The 21748-nt window shown below is 31.1% G+C and overlaps 7 protein-coding genes across 7 annotated transcripts, besides 1 other annotated feature; 2 read left to right on the top strand and 5 right to left on the bottom strand.

The window, feature by feature from the left end:
• Positions 1-1800: 1800 nt before the first annotated feature.
• TVAGG3_0662730 (glycosyl hydrolase) lies at positions 1801-4582 on the bottom strand (the record flags this gene model as incomplete). The annotated part of the gene is made up of 1 exon (XM_001328111.1): positions 1831-4455. One exon carries the CDS (start codon positions 4453-4455, stop codon positions 1831-1833), a length of 2625 nt encoding a protein of 874 aa, XP_001328146.1.
• A 1345-nt stretch (positions 4583-5927) lies between these two features.
• On the top strand, positions 5928-7636 carry TVAGG3_0662720 (uncharacterized protein; the record flags this gene model as incomplete). The annotated part of the gene is made up of 1 exon (XM_001328112.1): positions 6277-6744. One exon carries the CDS (start codon positions 6277-6279, stop codon positions 6742-6744), a length of 468 nt encoding a protein of 155 aa, XP_001328147.1.
• A 108-nt stretch (positions 7637-7744) lies between these two features.
• Positions 7745-9209, bottom strand: TVAGG3_0662710 (stress-activated protein kinase signaling cascade; the record flags this gene model as incomplete). The annotated part of the gene is made up of 1 exon (XM_001328113.2): positions 7771-8841. The coding sequence occupies one exon, from the start codon at positions 8839-8841 to the stop codon at positions 7771-7773; it is 1071 nt and encodes a 356-aa protein (XP_001328148.1).
• Positions 9210-9892: 683 nt separating this feature from the next.
• TVAGG3_0662700 (protein kinase protein) lies at positions 9893-11139 on the bottom strand (the record flags this gene model as incomplete). The annotated part of the gene is made up of 1 exon (XM_001328114.2): positions 9915-10892. One exon carries the CDS (start codon positions 10890-10892, stop codon positions 9915-9917), a length of 978 nt encoding a protein of 325 aa, XP_001328149.1.
• Positions 11140-11648: 509 nt separating this feature from the next.
• Positions 11649-12827, top strand: TVAGG3_0662690 (pectin lyase-like family; the record flags this gene model as incomplete). Its single annotated transcript, XM_001328115.1, has 1 exon — positions 11669-12697. The coding sequence occupies one exon, from the start codon at positions 11669-11671 to the stop codon at positions 12695-12697; it is 1029 nt and encodes a 342-aa protein (XP_001328150.1).
• A 66-nt stretch (positions 12828-12893) lies between these two features.
• TVAGG3_0662680 (guanine nucleotide exchange factor family) lies at positions 12894-15102 on the bottom strand (the record flags this gene model as incomplete). The annotated part of the gene is made up of 1 exon (XM_001328116.1): positions 12894-15008. One exon carries the CDS (start codon positions 15006-15008, stop codon positions 12894-12896), a length of 2115 nt encoding a protein of 704 aa, XP_001328151.1.
• A 630-nt stretch (positions 15103-15732) lies between these two features.
• Positions 15733-19032, bottom strand: TVAGG3_0662670 (regulation of pentose-phosphate shunt; the record flags this gene model as incomplete). Its single annotated transcript, XM_001328117.1, has 1 exon — positions 15900-16652. One exon carries the CDS (start codon positions 16650-16652, stop codon positions 15900-15902), a length of 753 nt encoding a protein of 250 aa, XP_001328152.1.
• A 1911-nt stretch (positions 19033-20943) lies between these two features.
• Positions 20944-21070: a mobile genetic element.
• Positions 21071-21748: the final 678 nt, after the last annotated feature.

The following is a 21748-nucleotide window of genomic DNA, read 5'->3' as shown; positions in this document are numbered from 1 at the left end:
GTTATATTTATACAGTTAACATATAGAAGATCTGTATTATGTACGCAAAGCTTTATACTCAAAGTTGGAAAGAATCTCATTATGAATTTAAGATAGACATCGAGAACCAGCTTAATAAGCTATGGCATTATATTTCCTCATATAAGTACTTCTATACTTAATATGTACAGGTGTTGCAATTTGCCCTTAGTGCGGGAGCCCTTAGAAGTAATCAATTCAATATTCCGTATCATACTCAATTTTTATAATTAATATATACTTTTCATCGCTTTTACTTGATTTTTGAATTTATTTGAAAAGTGAATCGGAATTGAAAGGTTGATACAAACGACTCTCATTTTATATGATATTAATAAAGAATGAAGAGATTAATAGTACACTTGATGCCTATTTTTAATAGAATATAAACCTAGAAATCTTATATGTAATGAAATTAGAATTCGGCTATTGAGTATATGATGCATTATGAAGAGGAGTTTTGCTGTTAAATTATATTTGAAAATAATTTAGATTTTATCTGAATAAAGAAAAAAAGATGGATTTAAGTTTAGATAAAGTAGAAAGAATGTTTCGATTGTATACTGCTGCTTTATTTGATTCGGATTCTGAAATAAAATTATCTTTGTGAATAAATAATAAAATATAAAATGGAAATAAATTAAAATCATCAAATTCGGATGAAACTGTTTGATGATTGTTAAAATCTAAATATTTTGCTTGGCATAGTCTTGTCGAAAGATGTTTTAGTTCGAGATTTATTTCTTTGTTGTAAGTGTTATTAAATACAACATCTCCGTATGTTTTATTATTATTTCCAAGGTAACAATTAATAACTTCTGTTTTACCTGAATATTCTACAGAAAAAGTTCTAGTTCCTGAGTTATCAATAATGTTACATTCTTCAACTGTTAATGGTTTACAATTAACATTGTAGATAACTTTATCTTTTACAGAGTTATTAATGATGTTACATTTATATATTTTTACTGTAGGTAAACCAAAGTTGTAAATACAAATTTCATTTGTTGATGTATTATTTATTATTGAATTATAAGTGGAATTTGATTCTGATTGTCCTTTTTCAACAAGGTAACCGCAGTATGACCCTAATCTAAAATATGAAATATTTGTTTTCGTTAAGTATTGTTTTCCATAATAAAAGTCTGCTGGAGCTCTTCCAATAGGAGTTTCATGAGATCTTGATAAAGTACTTTCAATAACGTATTTTATGTATGAGCCTTGTCCTTGACTTGAGCAATATTGTCCATAATTTGGTGCAGAACAGTTGAACGAACAAATTCGGTTGTGAACAACATCACCTTTTGTGGTATAAACTGCACCACCAGCACCTGATGGTGTTAATACATTAATAAATGTATTATCTTCAAATAAGAATTTAGATTCGCCTGAAGAATGAACTGCACGGTTCTTGAGGTCTTCAAAGAAACTGTCTTCGACACAGTAGTTGTTAGGATCTGGATATGTGCCATTGCTTACGCGTTGGCACCCTCCATCAAAGAATTGTTGAAATTCTTGATGGAGGAATCCATGATAAATTTTGTCAAAATTTTACTTCCTCTCAATGAAAATCAATATTAATTATTATAATTGCATTTTCATGAGATTATATAAGTGAATTTCCGTTGAAAAATATAAAGATCTTTCAAATTTCGAAATGAAATCTTTCATAATCAGAATTTAGTCATATTCTCTCATTACAATATTGATACTAAGATAATAAATAAAATCGAACTAATTAATTAAATGATATATCACTTTAAATTAATTAAAAAAAGATAATAAGATAAGTTTTATTTATATTAGATTATTTTATTTTTCATCAGCAAAACTTTCATAGTTGTTGTCGGCTTTGTTCTTCTTGAGTTGACGTTGGATGATGAAGCTGATGAAGATGATGAAAATAACACCAAAAACGGCTGAAATAGAGATGATGATGTTTCGTGTCTTGTTAGAGATAGAAGATTCGATAGATTGTGACTGACCAAGTTGAACACGAATGTTAGAGATGACAACTTTGTGATCATAAACGGAAGTAGAAATGCCATCGATCTTGAAATGAGGAACATCTTTGTTCTGAAGACCATAAATAACAATTTGATCACAGATTGGTGCATATTGACATTCGCCTTTGCATTTGATTTCAATTTGTTTATCTTCGTATTTAATAGAAATTCTAGCTGAGCCGTTATTAGTTTTGTAATCAAATGATTGGCCATCATCGTAATAAAGTTCTCCTTCTGATTCTTTGTCATCATCAACTGAGATGATCAATGTGACATTGGATTTCAATGATTCTGAAATACTTGAAACATCTTCGGACAAAATAGCACTGATTGAACCACCTTTGATGAATGCAGAAACATGTTCACTGATCTTGGCTGAGTGTGTGCCTGTAACAAGTGGTTCACCTGTACGAAAATCATACCATTCATCTTCACCTGGTTTAGTAACAAAAACACTATCTGATCCTTCTCTCAAAACGGGAACAACCATGAGTTGACCACCAACAATAACTTGGTGACTGATAGAATGGACATCTGATTCTGGGTAATGGTAGAAAAGAGGAGCTGCAAATGGAATGCCTTTACGTGATGATCGTTCCATAGATGTATAAAGAAGTGGGAAAACACGATAGCGTTCTTTGATTGATCTTAATATACTAGAATAGATATCAGAATCATTCTTGTACAGATATGGTTCTCTGTATTCTGTTGTATTCGCTGAGTGTTCACGGAAAAGTGGATAGATTAATGAGCCAACTTGGTACCAGCGTGCTAAAAGTTCTTTCGTAGTGTTAGAACCAAAGCCACCAACATCTGAACCGGTGAATGGTTGGCCATTCAGATTAGATGTCAAAAGTGAATCAATCGATTGTGATAAATGTTCCCAAAGTGCTGAATTGTCGCCGGACCATGTCCACGCGTATTTCTGTGAGCCGGCAAAGAATGAACGTGTAAGAATGAATGGACGAAAACGACGACTGTTGATAGAATCAAATGTGCCTTTCGTCATAGATAAACCATATATAGAATGAACTTCGCGAACTTCGATTGTGTTGTTCAGTTGTTTGGCATCTTTAGGTAATGTGCCTTCAATGGATTCCCAAGCAGCAACTTCGTTCATGTCATTCCATGGATAGACATTCTCTGCCCAATCTGTAAATTTACTTGACCACCATTTTCGAACATCACTTCGAATGAAATCGGGCCATGATGAGTTTCCTGGCCAACATGATGCTTTGAATGGAACATCCTCTTTCTTAACGAAATAATCATGATCAATACATTCTTTATATGGTAAATAATCATCTGAAACTGCCATATGTGGATCTGCAATTCTAATTATAGTTTTGTTTTGCTGTTTGAGGGTGGAAAAGAACTTCTCTCGATCGTAGAAGAACTTGTCACTGAATGTAAATGGACGTTTGCGATCAAGATGGTCGATGTCGAGCCAAATAACATCCCATGGAATATTTTCTGCGGAAAAGTTGGAGAAAATCTCTTCAACTTGTGTCTGATTCATATATCCCCACTTGGACTGTTGATAGCCAAGAGTCCAGGCTGGTGGAAGTGGTGCTCTTCCGGTAAGTGTTGTATATTCTTTCATTAAGTCATCAATGTCGTGAACGAATACAACAAAATCGATGAAACCACCTTCAGAAATGAATCTGACATCTCTGGAGTCTGTTTTTGTTCTGATTGAAAATGTTAAATCAGATGGATTCATCCAGAAGACAGCTGGTGATTTCTTGAGGTTCTTGTGATGTGCAAAGAAGAATGGTACGTATCCATAGAGTGAATAAGCATCTCTGGCATATCTTCTGTCTTCTCCATCGGGAAGATTAAGACTTGAAGTACTCTCATGGAGACCTGTAAGATAAGCGTCTTTAATGAATGAAAATGACATGCCAACAGCTGTCTTTCCATGTGGGAATGTTTCGATTTTTCCATCCCATTCTTCGTTTTCGACAGCTGAACCGTCTTCTATGAACATAAATCCATCAGGATTTAAGTTCATGTAGTTATCGTCGTCATGAGCAATCTGAATTGCGAAATTACTTTTTTGAATTTTAATTTCGAAGTTGTGTGTTTTAATTGTGTAGTGGTCGCCATCATCTTTACCTTCAATATCTGATTTTGCTGTCAAAAGTGTTGAATTAACAATAAGATCGTCGTGAAGAATATCATATCTGTAACTTGATTGAGATTCAGGCATTAAAACTCTGAACCTTACACCGCCTGTTGGAATTTCATAAATTTGGACAGAATATCCTGATGATACTCCGTTGAGATTAAGATCTGCAGTGAAAATTTGAGAATTCACTTGAGGATTGGAGATACTCCATGCAACAGGAGTCGTTTTGTTGATGTTTTCTCTGCAAAAACGCATGTCTTTGCATTCACGAAAACAAAGAGAAAGAAATACAGATAACATGAAAAAATAATTTATTCAGTGTCTACCGAGAATTGAGATAAATTTACATACCAAGATTCACTTCTCCATTAAATAATAAATGTCAAATGATCAGCAACATTGTTTAATAAAATGTCGATGGTAAAACGATCAATTTGAGAACCTACACTTTGCTTCAATTATATGCTTTACATAATCTCCTTAGCTTGCTATGTCTTTACATATGACTAGCTTGGCACACTCTATAGTATCTATGTCGTGCAAAAATCGTCATCAATTAAATTATTTTTCATATTATTGTTTTTTGTTGTAACAATAAGAGTATAGGAAGTTGTTTAATTGATGATATACCTTCAATTTCCAAGAAATTCCTTTCATTAAATATAGCTTTTTTGATTATTGCAATATGTACAATTAAAGTAGCCTATCATGTCCCCAAAATCAGGAATTATTCCATATAAAGTACTAAGTTAAACCGTGGATGATAAATTTTAGATCTACTTACAACATTTGTTCATTTTTAAGTAATTCATAGGGGAAAAATGTCCTTAGGATTAGAGGAATAAGAAAATATATTTGCTATTCATTAAGTAATAATCTTCCTATATTTATCAGCATTATTATTCAATAAAATATAGATTCAAATTAAGAATAGCTAGTATGCTGGTTAAACATTCAAATCATATTGTATACGTATAGTATGATGCGCCGTAGCAAGGTTGGGCCTATGATATAGACAAATATTTTATTTCCGTTCAAATTTAATTAATATCATTTATCTGTCAACTTACTAGATTGAATTGAATACATTAGCTGAATATTAAATAATTGGTCAATTCAGATTGCATTTCGAACAACAAAATTTAAAATACCAATTTCTAACTAATGTATGAGAATGAATTGGTAGAATATATAATTGGCAATAATGTGTAAATTAAGTCTTTCTCTGATAAATATTGTAAAGAAATATGCAGTTTTGTTATATCAAACATAAAATATGATATTTAAACAAATTAGGATACGGAAATTAACAATAATGTTACTAATTAAGATAGTTATCACAAAGAAGAAACTAAATGAAACGAATGTGGTTAATTCCAAAAATTTAAGGATTTTCGACCAGATTTAATAAATCAAACACAAAGGCAGTTCCGAAGCAAATAAGAAAGATGAAATAAAAAGGATTTTTTTTTAAAAAAATCTTGCAATATTTTATGATTCCTGTAAAAGTATTCAATTTTGAAATTAAATAATATTTGTGTTTATCATCATTATTAACAACAAATCAAATTGGAGCATATTCAAAAAATAATTATTGGGTTTAGTTTCAAAAAATAATTACCGTATTTGAAATTTGAATGAGTAATTAATGTATTTCAATTTAAACAAAGTAATCACCAATTCATGAAGAATGATAATTAAAAGAAAATAACAATAAAAATTTTCTGCTATTCAAAAGCAACTTTTTATTTTTCAAATTCTGATCGTTACGAAAAATGATTGATTAATATATAGTTTTTGTAATATATTGTTGGACAACTATTGTTTCTTACAATTAATAAATTTCTTTGAGAAAATTAAATATGTATTGCAACATCAAATTTTGAACATTATTTTCATGTTTATTTATTCAGGATCATTTAATATTTTCAATGCGCTTCACACAAATATTTTTAGCAAAATTTTTGATAACTATTCAATTCGGAACGTAATCATGGCTTAATCATACATTGTAAATCAATATTATCATTCCTTTTCCATAAGAACTCTTTCAATACTTTTAATGATCACATACAAATTTTCCATATCAAATATTTAAAATTCTAATTACCAAAATAAACGATGAACAAACAGATGCCTGAAGATCTGGTAAAGATGATTATAGATGAAGCGGCCAATAATATTGGCACATGGTCCTTTTCCTTTATCAAAAAACTTCAAGAAGACTTAAAATTTTTTGATCAGAAGAAACTTGACAAATTTGTTTATCTTATCTTACTTGAAGCTGAAGACGAACACAATGATAATAACATGAAATTGAAAATAGCTCAATTGCTTTCTTCCTTAAGATCATTCTTTCTTCCTGGGATTGTATTTTCTATTAATTCCCAAAACCAGCGCATAAAACAAATTGCCAACAACATTCCTCAAGGGAAACTCTGCGATTGTACTAAAAGAATGTTTCTTAATCTGATTCAAGTCAACGTTGTACCAAATGTCTCTAATAGAATTAAGTCAAGCAGTGCCCAACCTGTTAAGCAGCCTGATATACAATTCAGTTTTGATAATTCTCCAAAATTTCCAATTTAATTCTTTTGTAATTTTATGAATTTTTTATTTGTTTGTATTGTTCCTGAGTTATCAATAATGTTACATTCTTCAACTGTTAATAGATTACATCTATAATTGTAGATAACTTTATCTTTTACAGAGTTATTAATGATGTTACATTTATATATTTTTACTTGTTTATCAGGAAAATAATAGTTATGAATACACTGATCATTTGTTGATGTATTATTTATTATTGAATTATAAGTGGAATTTGATTCCGATTGTCCATCATAAAAAGAGTATCCACTTTCTTGGTTTGTTCTAAAATATGAAATATTTGTTTTCGTTAAGTATTGTTTTCCATAATAAAAGTCTGCTGGAGCTCTTCCAATAGGAGTTTCATGAGATCTTGATAAAGTACTTTCAATAACGTATTTTATGTATGAGCCTTGTCCTCGGCTAGAGCAATATTGTCCATAATTTGGTGCAGAACAGTTGAACGAACAAATTCGGTTGTGAACAACATCGCCGTTTTCTGTAAGAACTGCACCACCAGAACCTGATGATGTTGATACGTTAATAAATGTATTATCTTCAAATAAGAATTTAGATTCGCCTGAAGAATAAACTGCACGGTTCTTGAGGTCTTCAAAGAAACTGTCTTTGACACAATAGTTATTAGGATCTGGATATGTGCCATTGCTTACGCGTTGGCACCCTCCATCAAAGAATTGTTGAAATTCTTGATGGAGGAATCCATGATAAATTTTGTCAAAATTTTACTTCCTCTCAATTATAATCAATATTAATTATCAAATTAAGTCAATTTACGCTGAAAAATATAAAGATCTTTCAAATTTCGAAATTGTGATTTTGGTATTTTTCTCTCAAACTATTATCTGTTACATTTTTGTATTATAATGATAAGAATAAACTTGAGTGATTTGATTTTGATATTTTTTTTTTCCTCAATAGTAGATGAGTGAAATATTTCATTAATTCACAAAAACAAAAGCCGAGTAAGATAATAAAGCCGCTAAGATTTTACAACAAGAAAAATAATTAACAATTTTTATTCTGGTTTGGCAGCCGAGTGATTTCGAATCTTCCCTTCTTAACAGTTACAGGAGACTTTGAATCAACTAAGAAGTCCCACTTTGGAGGCTCGTACTGGACAATCGCTGGAGTTGATTGACTGACATCGTTTCCAAGCTTGAGACGCATCTTATTCAGACGCATTTCATTAATAGAGAAACTGGAAGCAATTGACGGCAATTTTGAAATTAAAGTTTTCTGGAGATATTCATTATCTCTTGCCTTCTGAATAAATGGATGCGAAAGTAACTCTTTAGCTGTCCATCTGTTATTTGGATCTGTCTGTAGACATTTTGAAATAAAATCGATAAATTCCGGCGAATACTTGGAATTTGAAGGCAAACTAGGTGGCGGCAAGTTAATGATTTTCATCATGATCTCCATTTCATTTAATGTTGAGTATGGCGCATCACCTGTTGCTAACTCAATCGCTGTGATGCCTAAACTCCAAATATCGGCCTTCTCAGTGTATCCTTCCTCCTCAATGAGAACTTCTGGCGCCATATAACATGGTGTTCCAGCAACTGTAAAACGAAATGAACGTCTTTGACCTTCTTCGAAAAGTCTTGTAGAAACACCGAAGTCACCAATCTTAACTACTCCATTTCCTTCGATGAGTATGTTGCCTGGTTTGACATCACGATGTATTTGTCCACTTGAATGAATATAATCAAGCGCGTTGAGGGTCCCTTTCAATATCGTTGCGATCTGGATTTCATTTGGAAGGCCATTTGGCATATGGATACGTAAAATGTCATATAAAGAACCTGCAGAGCAATAACTCATCAGAATGTAGATATTGGGACCTTCAATGAAGGAACCATAATAGCTAATGATGTTTTTATGCTGCATTGAAGACCAATACGACACTTCTTGTCTTAAATAATCGAGCTCAATTTGACCTGTTTCGAGGTCAATTTTCTTAATTGAAACAACTTCATTGTTATCTAAGCATACGGCTGAGAATACCTCACTTGTTCCTCCTCGACCTATGCGTTCTTTGATCTCATACCAGTCTAAACTTAATGGAAAACTCATTGAAGTCTGACTCAAATATTAATGACAAAAATTTTCACAAAAATTGAATATTTTCAAGAAAACATGCGGTATCGGTTATCATGGCATATATATTATCCTTAGATGTATTAATTAAAATAATTTTTGATTTTACGATAGACTCACAATATTTTTTCGACAAATCAAAGGAATGACTGTGGTGGAATAAACATCCGGATTTTCGAGAAATAATGAAGTTTGGTCTCTTTTGAGAAGAGAAACCACAACAATTCAATAGTTTACTTGCATTTTTTGATTACTTTACACCACTTTTTGCATTATTTATAATTCAATTTTGATAAGTTTACATTGCAATTGAGATAAGTTAAATTGAAGGAGATAAATTATTGAAAGGCTTACAACGATATTTTTGCTTCAAATCAATATAAAATAAATCATTAGTTGGATCTTATTTTCCTTTTATTTTTTTAGGAAATTTTAAATATTCGACTTTCTTCTGAAACCATCTAAATTGCTTGTTTTATCCAACAAAAATTCGAATTTCTGAGGTCTGGCTCTAAAATCAAATGAAAATTTTTATCATTAATCACATAAAGTTAGATATAGCCTGGAAAACCTAGATTTAGGAGTTAAATGCAAAATAAATTACATTGGAATTTATTTAATTGAATTTTGTCGTGCGTTTCAATTTATCAAAAATTTTGTTCTATCAATGAATATGATATCTTTTCATAATAAATACTATGGACATTTTACAATATAAATTCACACTAGCAACTAAAAATGCAAAATTTGTTTTCATAGAATTCTGAATGGAGGTAATATATACGATTTTTCGCACATAAAATTGCAAAAAGTCTCTTAATTTGGCATTGTGTTACGTAGCGAAATTTAATATTGAAATAATATCATTAATTGTGCAATAAAAGCATTGTATTTGTATTGTGCCTTCATAATATTTCCATTCTGATTAAACAAAAAGTACGATCATATAGAAAACAATCACAATTGATAGGAAATTGCAAGCATATTCCTTATTTCTAAAAAGTATGTAAATACACAATTTATACTAACAATTTATTGATGAAAACAAATCAGATATAACAACTTGATTCTCGATTAATATTATCAAGAACTTCATCATCACAAATGAATTCTGGACTTAGCTCAACTTCATTTGCTCCTTCAACTGGTCCATTCCAGTCAACAAAATCATCTGGATTAGGAAGATCTGCAAAATAATTTTCCCAAACATGATGTTCATTACCTGTAATGCCAATTCGTCTCTTCATATCATCAATTTTCTCGTATATGTATTTATAATTAGGTTTTTCGTCAAAATGCAAGTATGAAATACTTGTCCAAATATCTGCAAGTTCTGGTCCAACATTATGGGTAAATTTTTTCACATTAAACTGTGATTTCAAGTATATTAGTTCATCATTATCTTGCACTCCTCTCCATGGTAATTTTCCACAGAGTAACTCAATCATTACGTAGTACCATGAAATCAAATCGTCTTTTCGAGACACGGTACAAAAATGATGAGCATTTATGCTTGCGTATGCTTTTGATCCTCTGAACCCGGCGTTTTCTTCGTGCAAACAATGCTTTCCTGTTTCGGTATCGATATATTGACGAGTTAATCCGAAATCAATAATACAAATGGGAGTATCTCGCTTGTTTCTTGTTATAATATTTCCAGGTTTTATATCGCGATGGACAAAACCTCGAAGATGGAGTTGTTCTAATGCTTTAAGAGATTCTTGCATTACTATAATACCGGATTCAATAGGAATTTTCTTGAAAATCTGTGTAATTGAAGGACCTAATAATTCCATTGAATAAAATCTAAACTCTGGAGTTACCCCGAATATGCCACATCGTGGAAACATAAGTGAAGATTGCAAATGAGTAAGAATTTTGAATTCATGTTCAAGATATCTCTTGCGACTTGTATGAGGTTCGATTTTTATCGCTACAATCTCCCCAGTTTTGGTATCTTTAGCATTGTATACTTCTCCAAATGTACCCCGTCCGATTTTTTCTCCTATAATATATTGGAGAAGCATCGTCCCGGTTTTTAACATTTCAGCAAAAAATTGACAGATAAAAAATCGATGAATGCTATTTTATTTTACCAAATCTAACCGACCTAATGTGACACTAAGGTTATGCATGTATGCACTGAGGATTTCGTAATATTAGCTTGACTGTACATTTATGATGTGAAATACATTTTTATAGATCTCCTATAATGAAATTGCAATTATAAGTTAATCAGTTGATTGCTGGTGAATTCAATACTACCGAAAAAACGAATACAAGGAAAAGATTTCCAAGTTTTTAGAAAATACTATTGTATCAATCGACCATAAGATACTTCTAGCACTGCACATACTTTGATTTAATCGAAGTTTATGGATACAAATCTTATGGCTCAATAATAACTATTAACATAAGATTTGGTGTCTAAATATATTAAAATATTACATTAGATCGCGTTATCCTCTGTTATTAATAGTTCAAGAATACATGCTTTCCATAAAAATTTTCAGATGAAACACATGATCATAATTTTTGATATCGCATGCTGCAATTTCGTTTTCATAGAGCTATTATTTTCTGTAACTATAGTAATTGGAACTGCATCGTAAAAACACAAAAATCTTCAATAGAGAGCTTCCATTGTTTGTGGGATTAAATTTCAATGGTTGTCAAAATTACGTTTAAAAAAAATTCAAAAATTCTCTGAATAAGATGCACATATAAAATAATTAAACCATTTCAATTTTTTAAATTGAGAGGATATATAAATTGTCAAAATCTTTGATTTGAATATGGCTTTATGTTATTCAGCCATCAAGAATTTGATCAATTCTTTGATGGGAAATACGAAATTGTAAGAAATGGGAGTTATCCAGATAGTAATAACTACTACGTCGAAGATTGCATCTTTAAAGAACTAACAAATCGTGCTGTTACTTCTACAGGAGCCTCTAAATTTCTTTTCGAAGATAGTATTTTTGATAGTGTATCTTGTTCATCAGATAATGGTGGCGCGGTTTATACAGAAAGCGGAGAATCTGTTCATAACAGAAATTGTTCGTTTAACTGCTACGCATCAATTTGGGGACAATATTGCTATTGTTTCGCATCTGAGGAATCATCCAAAAATTATATTATTGAAAGTACAATTTCCAGAACTAATGAAGATCCAATTGGAGAAGCACCATTATTTTTAGCAATTGGAAAACAAAACTTAACTAATACCAATAATTCTTTTTTCCGAAATAATAATCGATGTGGATATCAATTTGAACAAGGACAAACTGATTCAAGATACAGTTATAATTCAATAATTAACAATACAGCAACAGATAAATTTTGCATAAGGTACTATCAGTTTGCTAATGCATATATTTATAAGTGTAATATCATTAGAAATAAAGTAAAAGATCAAGTAATTTGTAACTCTCAATGCACTCAAGCAACTATTGAAGAATGCAATATTATTGAAAATCTTGGAACCGATACAATATCTATAGAAACTTCAGGGAAAACAGAAGTTATTAATTGCTTCCTTAATAATGAAGGAACAATTCCAGACACAATTTCACTTAGAAATACTTATATCGCAGAAATAAAGAATGAATTGAAGCATTTCACAACCGCTATATGCAAAGGAAAACCTATCAATCCTCAAACATATTTGAACAAAGCAAAATTTTTGGGTTTATTACCACTTTATATTATGTTGTTTTCAAGTAAAGAAAAGTATAGTACTGGCATTGTAGCACATAAGCCAGTAGTGTATAATCGAAACTATCTGTCTGGTTTGTCCAAACTTAAATATATCTTTTCTTTGTTAAGATAAAAATTCATAAATAATAAATGGTGTTTTTAGAAATAGTAAAGGATATTTTCTTTGAGAGCTTTTCTCAGCATTTTCACACCAAAATTGGCCAATGTATTTATGAAAAGGTATAATTTTTAAGAAAAAATAAATCATTACAAATAAGTATTTATAACAAATAATATATAAAATAAATAAAGATAAAGTATAAAAAAATCTAGAAAGGTAAAGAGAGAGGTGGTTCGTATTTCCTTGATAATACATCAATAGGAAGGTCAAAGTTACGAGTGATTGATTCTTTAACAGATCTAACAAAGTCCAAAACACTGTTATCAAGGGAATAAGTTCTAAGACCACATTCGCGAATTTGAAGACAAAGAGAACTGATGATATCAAGTTGCATAATGTCAAAGTCTTCAATGTTGGCAAGAGATCGAACTTGTTCTGAAATACGAGCATATCCTAAAACAAATGGAAGACATTCTGTCTTGTTTCTTGATGAAACAAATTGACGCATGCAGCTGTAATCGTCGTAATGACTTGTGAGTTCATCGATGCTGTAGAATCGATCTTTAAGATCTCCACTAACTAAATCCCAACTGCGACGCAATCGACTGATTGCTGGTGAATTCAATGCAGCGGAAATCTCGAAAACAAGGAAAAGATTTCCAAGTTGTGCTGAATATGTCATTGTATCAATCCAATATGATATATTACGCGCTCTGTTCTTGCTGTCATCTGTCAAAATGTGTCGACAAATGTAATCACATGTGTTGTTGAAACTGCGAACAATGTCATGAAAACGCTGACAAAGAATATCGTCAACTGAAAGTTTACTAACAATTTCGCATTCAACAAACATGAAATGTTCAGCAAGAAAAGAAGGAGGAACTCCAAGAGGAGGCATTCCCCATTGAGAATGCGAAAGAGGAGAAAATCGTGGAAACTCTTGTAATCGATCTGATCTAATGATTCCTTTACAAAGAGCACGTCCTACAGAGCGTGCGAAATAAAGAAGAAACTTACTATTAGGTGAAACAGAAATAGTTGATTTGATAGCAGCAGAAAACAATTTGTAAAAGTCTTTCGTGAAATCTTGAGGAAACAATAAAAGCCAGTTCATGCAATAATTAAAAACACTTTCGCCAAATAAATCAAACATGTTGTTAACTGAGGAACACATTGATGATATCCTCGGCCAAACATCATATATGTTTCTACCAATAATGTGGCATGAAATTATATGTGTTCGATCACAAATTCGATCATACTTTAAATTACTAAATTTTAATGAATCGAAATGTGAAATATCAATGCGTGTCGCGTCTTTCGTAATGTCTGATGCGAAAAATCGAGTGAGTTGGAGGTCACTGGTCTCTGAATATCGTTTGGAAAGGAATAATAGTTCATCAAAATTACGACGAAGAACAGAATCGCGAAAGAAACGCCATTCGTTTTGTGATCGCGAGCGATTTCCAAAAATTGATGATACTTTTTGTCGAATAAGTGATGATAGCTCTTCACGTTCACGGCTATCATGTGTAACTGGACTTAAATCGTCGAAATAGTTCTGTAAAGTAAGATTTCGTGATGCAGCGGAAAACCTTGATGCAAAGAAGACTTCAAAGTCGTAATGCGATAGTTTGCGACCATGTGTACTCTGAATACGTGGTGTTGGTGGCGAATTAAGTGTTTGATGTAACTCAATTTCTTCTCCTGTCATTGTATCGAATTGCGATGAACTGTCTGCTGGTGGAGGGACAAATTTCTTGTTCTTGTCGTCAATGAGACTGAATAAAAGATCATCTATTGAATTCGAAAGGTTTTGTTGGTTAGAATTTGGAGTATTTGGCTGCCTTTTCCTTGTTCTTGGTCGGCTAGTAAGAGGTGGAGGAGGAAGTGCTTGATTTTGGCTTTTAAGTTCTTTTAATTGTAGATTATTTTCGACTAACGTTTTTGAATTTGAAGAAGATCCGTGTGAATGGTATGATTCTTTTTGTTGATCAATGTGTGAGTTATGTGAATGACTTCTTGAGCTCGATGCGCTTCTGTGGCTCCCAGAAGATTTTTCTCGATGCGTTGAAGCTGCAGAAACTGATTTGTATCTACGCTCGGATGAACGTTCATCTTTGGAATTGTATCTGCTCGAGTGCTTATGACTGTGGTGTGAAGATTTACGACTTTCGCGACTCATAGGTTCATCATCAACAACAAATGGTTCTTTTTCTTCCCGACGAGTTCTGCGCCGACTCGAAACATCTGTCTGTTGTTTGGTTAAACGCATCTCATCAGGGACCTCAGCATTTTTTTGCTGAGCTCTCGTACGACGCATTTTTATGTAAACTTTTCAAATTTTGCATTGACAATAGTATGAATTTCATACGATTTTCAAGATAACCATCAAACGAATTAACATAAAAATTTCTTTCAAAAATTGATAAACGTCTGTTGAAATCTGATCAACTTATTTGCTGGATTTCATTATGTTGAATAAAATCTCGCAAAATTTATAGTTCTTTTGACAAACTGTAAATTTCAAATAAACGTATTCAAATTTAACCAGTGAGATGTTCATACTCGTTATCACTGCTTTTTGTGGAGTAAAATAAATCGGCTTCAAAGAATGGCTTTCAAATGTTCCGCTGTACGAACAGATACTGAATTATTTGATAAATTCAAAATTTATTTACGCTTGGCTTTTTTACCCTTTGAATTCCCTGTCACTTGTGCCTCGTGCATAGAATTATTGAAGAAAAGTTTTCATTTTTGTTTAATTTAAGTCTAATGCCAACAATATTTTCATTAAGGCGACCGTTTTAAATATGGAAGTCATCCAATAAACATGTATTGGAACAAAATATTATTAACCCGTATACAACTTCTCCAAATTTCAATAGAAGGTTAACATCACATGAAACGATTAAAATTCGTTGAGATTGCATTCCAAAATTGGCATTTGTACGTATTGTATTTATTCTCTTGATAGATAAAATAAAAATTCAAAGAAAAAACAAAATTTCTTTCGATATTTGACTCTTTGTAATTGCCTATTGTCTGTAATTCTTATATGCATCATTACAAAAATGAGTAGGATAATGTTCATTTATAGATTTATGATTAATTTTTTGATTATTGAAAATTAATTTTATGAAATGCTATATATTGAAAACATCAGAGTTAATAAGAGATAGATAGTATGTTTTTATTCATTAATATCATTGTTTCAGAGAACTCCGTCGTTTGCTTCGATTGTTGCATCTTCTTCGCTGATGATCTCTGTTTCCAAGAGGTTAAACTTGTTATCGAACTTGAAAACAAGTGCGCTTCCATTTGAAAGAACCTTTTCATTCATCAATTCTTCAGATGTCATTTTTTGTAAGTATTTCTTCATTGCGCGCATGACATTTCCATGGGCAACAATAAGTACTTTCTTTCCTTCCATCAATCGTGGAACGATTTGGTCGATAAAGTATGGTTTCGCTCTTTCCCACATCATATCAATGGATTCGCCATTTGGTATAACGCGAGGGTCGAGGTCTTTGTATTTAGGATCGTCTGAAGGATTTTCTTGACCAGGTGCGCAAGGAGGAGGCTGTAGACAAGTATCTTTCTTCCAGATGTTGAGTTCCTCTTCAGTAAGTGTAGTACATATTTGCTCTTTGTTCATACCTGTCAGTAAACCGAAATGGCATTCGTTAAGACGCCAATTTGAAATGGTCTGTATGTGCATTTGATCTAGAACGTCAAGGACTATCCACATCGTCCTGATTGATCGTTTTAAGTAAGATGAAAAGCAAACATCGAAGTGAAATCCATGGCTTTTCAACAATCTTCCAGCCGCGTAAGCATCTTCGATTCCTTTTTCAGTAAGATCTGTATCATACCAGCCACTGTATGTTCTATTGAGGTTTGATAAAGATTCTCCATGCCGAAGAATAACTAATGTTGAAAATGGCTCAATCTTTTTTCGAGACATCAATTTATAAAAGTGACAAATTCTGATCGATCGTCATAATTTTTTTGACATTTTTATCGTCCTAAAAAACGGTCAATATACACATATATAAAACAATTCTATCATTATAGCTTCGATACTTTTTTTGAAGGACAATATCTATATGTACAAAATGGAGCTTATCCAGAAGATAACAATTATTACATATATCAATGCTTCTTTAAAAATCTAAATAATCAAGCAGTTTATTCTTCAGGCGAGCAGTCTAAGTTTCTATTTGAAGATAGTACATTTGTTAGTATATCACATCCATCAGAATTTGGTGGTGCAGTTTACACCATAAAAGGCGCATCCGTTCACAATAGAATTTGTTCATTCAACTGCTCTACTTCAAGTTGGGCACAGTATTGTTTTTGCTATTCATATCAAGATTTATTCAAAATATTCGTTATTGAAAGTACTGTAGCTAGACCTGATATTTATTCAATTGGAAATATCCCAGTATATCTAATAAGAGGTGCACAATGCTTATCTAATACAAATATTTCGTATTTTTCAACAATTGATAGATGTGGTTTTCAACTAGAATCAGGCACTGCTGAATCAAATTCCACATATAATTCAATAATAAATAATACATCATCTGAACGATTTTGCTTGTATAATGCTGTTTCTTCAAATCTTAAAATATTTCGATGCAATATTATTAATAACTCTGTTGTAGATTTTTTAATAACTGCTGATGAATTAGAGTTATTAAAACTTGAAGAATGTAACATTCTTAATAACAATGGGAATTGTATATTTAATTCTGCAAATAGCAGATCCTTCGTCAAAGTTGTTAATTGCTATTTTAGTAAAAATACAACCGTTGGATATGTGGAGATTGAAAGTACATACACAAGCGAAATAAAACATGATCTAAAACTGTTCCCAGAGAAACTCTGTCATTTACCAACTATTAATCATACAAATGCAGACGAATTTGAAATTTTTAATTTGATGTCATTTTGTATTTTATTATTTTCAAAGAATGATAATTCAAGCGAAGCCAAACATATCAAACGTGAAGTTTACAATCGTCGTTCAATTTTTGACTTTTTGAAGCCCAAATCCATAATATCGTTTTTCTTCAAATAAATATTTTTTGCATCTTAAGATGATGAAATATGTAGTTCCATTTTATGAGTATTTACTTTAACATTGAATATTGAAAAATGGTGAGTAAACCCTTTCTGATAATCAGAAAGTAAGCTCTCTGATGCCCAAATTGATATCTTATGTTTGATCAGCATTAATTATTTATAAAGATTGCTGATAAAACATACGAATAACTCATGATGGTATTAATCCAGACTCCAAAAGTTCAATTTCTTCTTCCTTAACTTTTTCTTGAAAGAAGATAAATTACTTTTCTTCGTAGAGTTAGAATGAGAATTTAGTTTTTTAGCATGCATTATGTGTATAGAGTATTTAATCAGCGATTTGTAATCGATATCATTTTTCTTGGATGTATAACTTGTAATGATTTCTTTATCATAAAAGATTGGACACATTTCATCATTTGATCTAAAAACTGTAATCACAGAAATCTTTGAAATATTTTGGAATAACGAAATTTCAATCAGGAATTGATTTGTAAAAAATCCTATATTTGCTGATCCTGTTTCATCTCCAGTATATGAATCATCTCTACAGTTAAAAAATATCGATTTTGAAACACAAGAATTAGCATTTGTTCCAAGCAGAGAATAACTACTCCCTTCATTGACCTTTGAATGTGAAATGTTTGTGTTTTCCAAGCCAATCGTTCCATTTACATGACAAATACTACCAAATCCTTTAAAAACGTTTGTGCCACATTTTGCGATCGAGGAATATTGAATTATATTTTGGAACAAATCATGATTAGAAACTTCAGAAAAACTATGAATTCCTGATTGAGAATAAGATTCGCATGTTGAATTATACAATGTAATTCGGTCTTGAACGCACTGTCCTTCTCTGGAAAAATATAAGCTGCATCAATTTCCCTCTTTTTTTGTGGCAGCTAATGAATGCTGTTGTATCTGCTAAAAGTTTTGTTGTTTCTTGGACAGATTCGATATTTATCGCTCCTTGAGGTGTTAAATATTCGAAGTTGCATTTGCTGATGTAGTAACTTTGATCATGAGCACCGATATTTGTTTTCCGATTTGTAACATATAATGGTTCTGGGCTTGAAGGATAAAAAGAATTCCAATCTTTTTTGAAAATCATCTAAAATTTTAGAAATCGAAATGAGAATTTGGACCAAATAAGACTGCATTTTATATTAATTAATGTAAGGATGTCGTTTTGCGAATAGTGTCACTTTTATAGAGCGAGTTTTAGCTTGTTTGTCTGATATGTCAAAAATAAATCAAAAAGTGACAATATTTTCACACTTCAGAGAAAATTGAAATTATAAAAAACGATTCATGGTATATTTCTTTATTAGATCTTCTATATTAATGCTTTTATTGATAGATTATAATCAAAGGTCCCAATAAGTTAATTTTATGATAGTTTTCATCCAAAAAAGAAATTATTTGACCAAATAATCGGAACGATAAAATTGAATTCAAAATTTTCAAAATTTTATGATGAATCATTGTTTTTCATTGTATTAAATGGGATCTAAGTTCTCCAATTTATTTTATAAGCATTTCGGAAAGGAATATCGGATAGTAATGCTTGGGTTAGATGCCTCAGGAAAAACAACAATTCTGTATAAACTAAAATTAAACACGACAATTGACGCAATTCCAACAATAGGATTCAATATTGAGACAATCAATTACAAGAATTTAAATCTCAATATCTGGGATGTTGGAGGCGGAGATAAAATTCATGCACTATGGTATCATTACTATTCAGATATGAAAGGAACGATATATGTTATTTATTCTTAGATTTATCATATGAAGAATTTTCTAATTATTATCTTTCGAAAACGATCACGTTAAAAACTCCATTGCTATTTCTTTGCAATAAAGTAGATATAGAAAAGCATGCTTCAGAAGAAATGATTATCGAACATTTTCATCTCAATGAAATAACTGATCGGCCTTGGCGTATCCAGTTTTGCAGTGCAATTAACGGTACTGGTCTCTATGAAGGTATAGAATGGCTTTATTCTCAAATTTATGAAAAATGATTCATAAAAACTCTCGAATTTCTTGCTCTTATGTCTGTGTAAAAAATAACCAACAGAAATAAGGATATAATCATTCCTGGCCATTTAGTTTCCAGCATAACCACTATTTTTATTATTAATTTGTTATTTAAAAAATAAATTTAATAAAAATTCTGAAAATATGAGTTATAGTAATAAGATTTTTTTAGAAATTGATACAGTCTAAAGTACTAATTACTAATTAGATTGATATTCTTAACTTTCTTTAAGTCCCGTCTGCAAAATCATATAACTTTTCAAATCTGAGAGGATTCTCAATGAAGGATTATTATTTTCGTCTGGAAAAGTGACAAAATTATCATTTTCGTCAGACAACAATGATAATTTTTTATTTTCATGGTCATGCTAAAAAGTTAAATTTATGAGATTGCATTGCAATGACACCTACTTGAATTGCAACGCATCTATTAGGAAATTTTGGTGAAAATAAATTGAATAGTTTGAGTTTGTGATTTTGACTTCGCTAAAAAAGTTTTGACTCGAAATTCACAAAAAATGAAACAATATGAAATTAGAACTAGAATAATAACATGCACAAGGAGCTATTAAATAAAGTTGCGTATGAGTGGATTGCGCTTAAATTAATAGAAATAGAGTTATAGTTCAATAATTCAGATGCCAGACGAAAATGATTAATTTTGTCACTTTTCCAGACGAAAATGATAATGCTCTATTCTCAATTTATTGGGTTATTTATGTTTCAATTTCTCTCCACCTAAAAAGTATCTATGATATAATTTCAATAGCATTATGTTCCATATATATCCCAGTAAAAAAAAGTAAATTTGGAACACTTAAAATTTACGCCCATCTGACAACAATTTACATTTATGACAATCAGTGTGAATTATCTTTGAAAATTAAAAGGTCATATCATTCAGACATAAATCCATCCTTAAAAAATCATAAAAATTCTGAAATTAACATAAGATGTGCATGTGCCAATCTGATTTTAATTCTGACAAAGCATCATTGAAAAAAAATGATGTGTCACCCTCGACATTTTCTTTCATTGAAAACTATCGTTAAACAAAATAATTGAAGTTCATGTCATACGGTGATAAGTGCATTTTTTAAAATCAGACTTTTGTTGATTTAAGGCTGCACTTACGCCCATCTGACTTTAATTTAAATTTTTGACAACTGGCGTGGAGCGTCATTGAAAATTAACCTTAAACAACTGGATTGAAAGTAGTGTCATAGGGGCGTAAGTGCATCCTTAAGGTCGACAAAAAAGTGCTGAAATCAAAAGCCATCGAAGGAGTGCTTTCTGAGACTCTGTTTGTCAGAAATTATATATTTGTAAACTTTCTGACACTAAAAAAATCTTTTGTACACTTTCAAAGTTTTTGACATTGTGATGTGTCAGAGAGTACTCAATTTTCTTTTCAAGTTTTGGTTTTTATTGATTTATAAATAAGTAAATTAAAATTTGATTTCTTGAGTTTTGCAGATGATTTGTGGAGGAAGGAATGATGAAGATGTTTTTGGTCGTGATGTAAGTGATCTTGTATTGATATTTGGTTTTAACGATGATTTTGATTTTCTTTCTGAAAGATTAGTTATAACTGACACTGTTTGCTTTGATATTTCTTCTGTTGTTGTTGATAACTCTTTACATGTGTCATCAAACGAAATAATACAGTCTAAAGTACTAATTGCTGATTTTTCTGAAATATTTATGTCTATTTTTATAATAATAGTTTCGCTACTTCGTAGAGATATTCGTGATGTCTGTGTTTGTACATATTCATTGATTATATTAAAAACATTTTGAATTTCAACATCAAGATTAACTAAAAAGACGCAATCATGCATATTATTCAGACAGTATTCATCACACATGTTTTCAACATGTTTAATATAACGAATTATCTTAGAAAAATGTTCTGACTTATTA

This window comes from Trichomonas vaginalis, chromosome III (assembly GCF_026262505.1).
Source record: "Trichomonas vaginalis G3 chromosome III, whole genome shotgun sequence".
In the NCBI taxonomy this organism is placed as follows: Eukaryota; Parabasalia; order Trichomonadida; family Trichomonadidae; genus Trichomonas; species Trichomonas vaginalis.
This window is presented reverse-complemented; position numbering and strand designations above follow the sequence as displayed.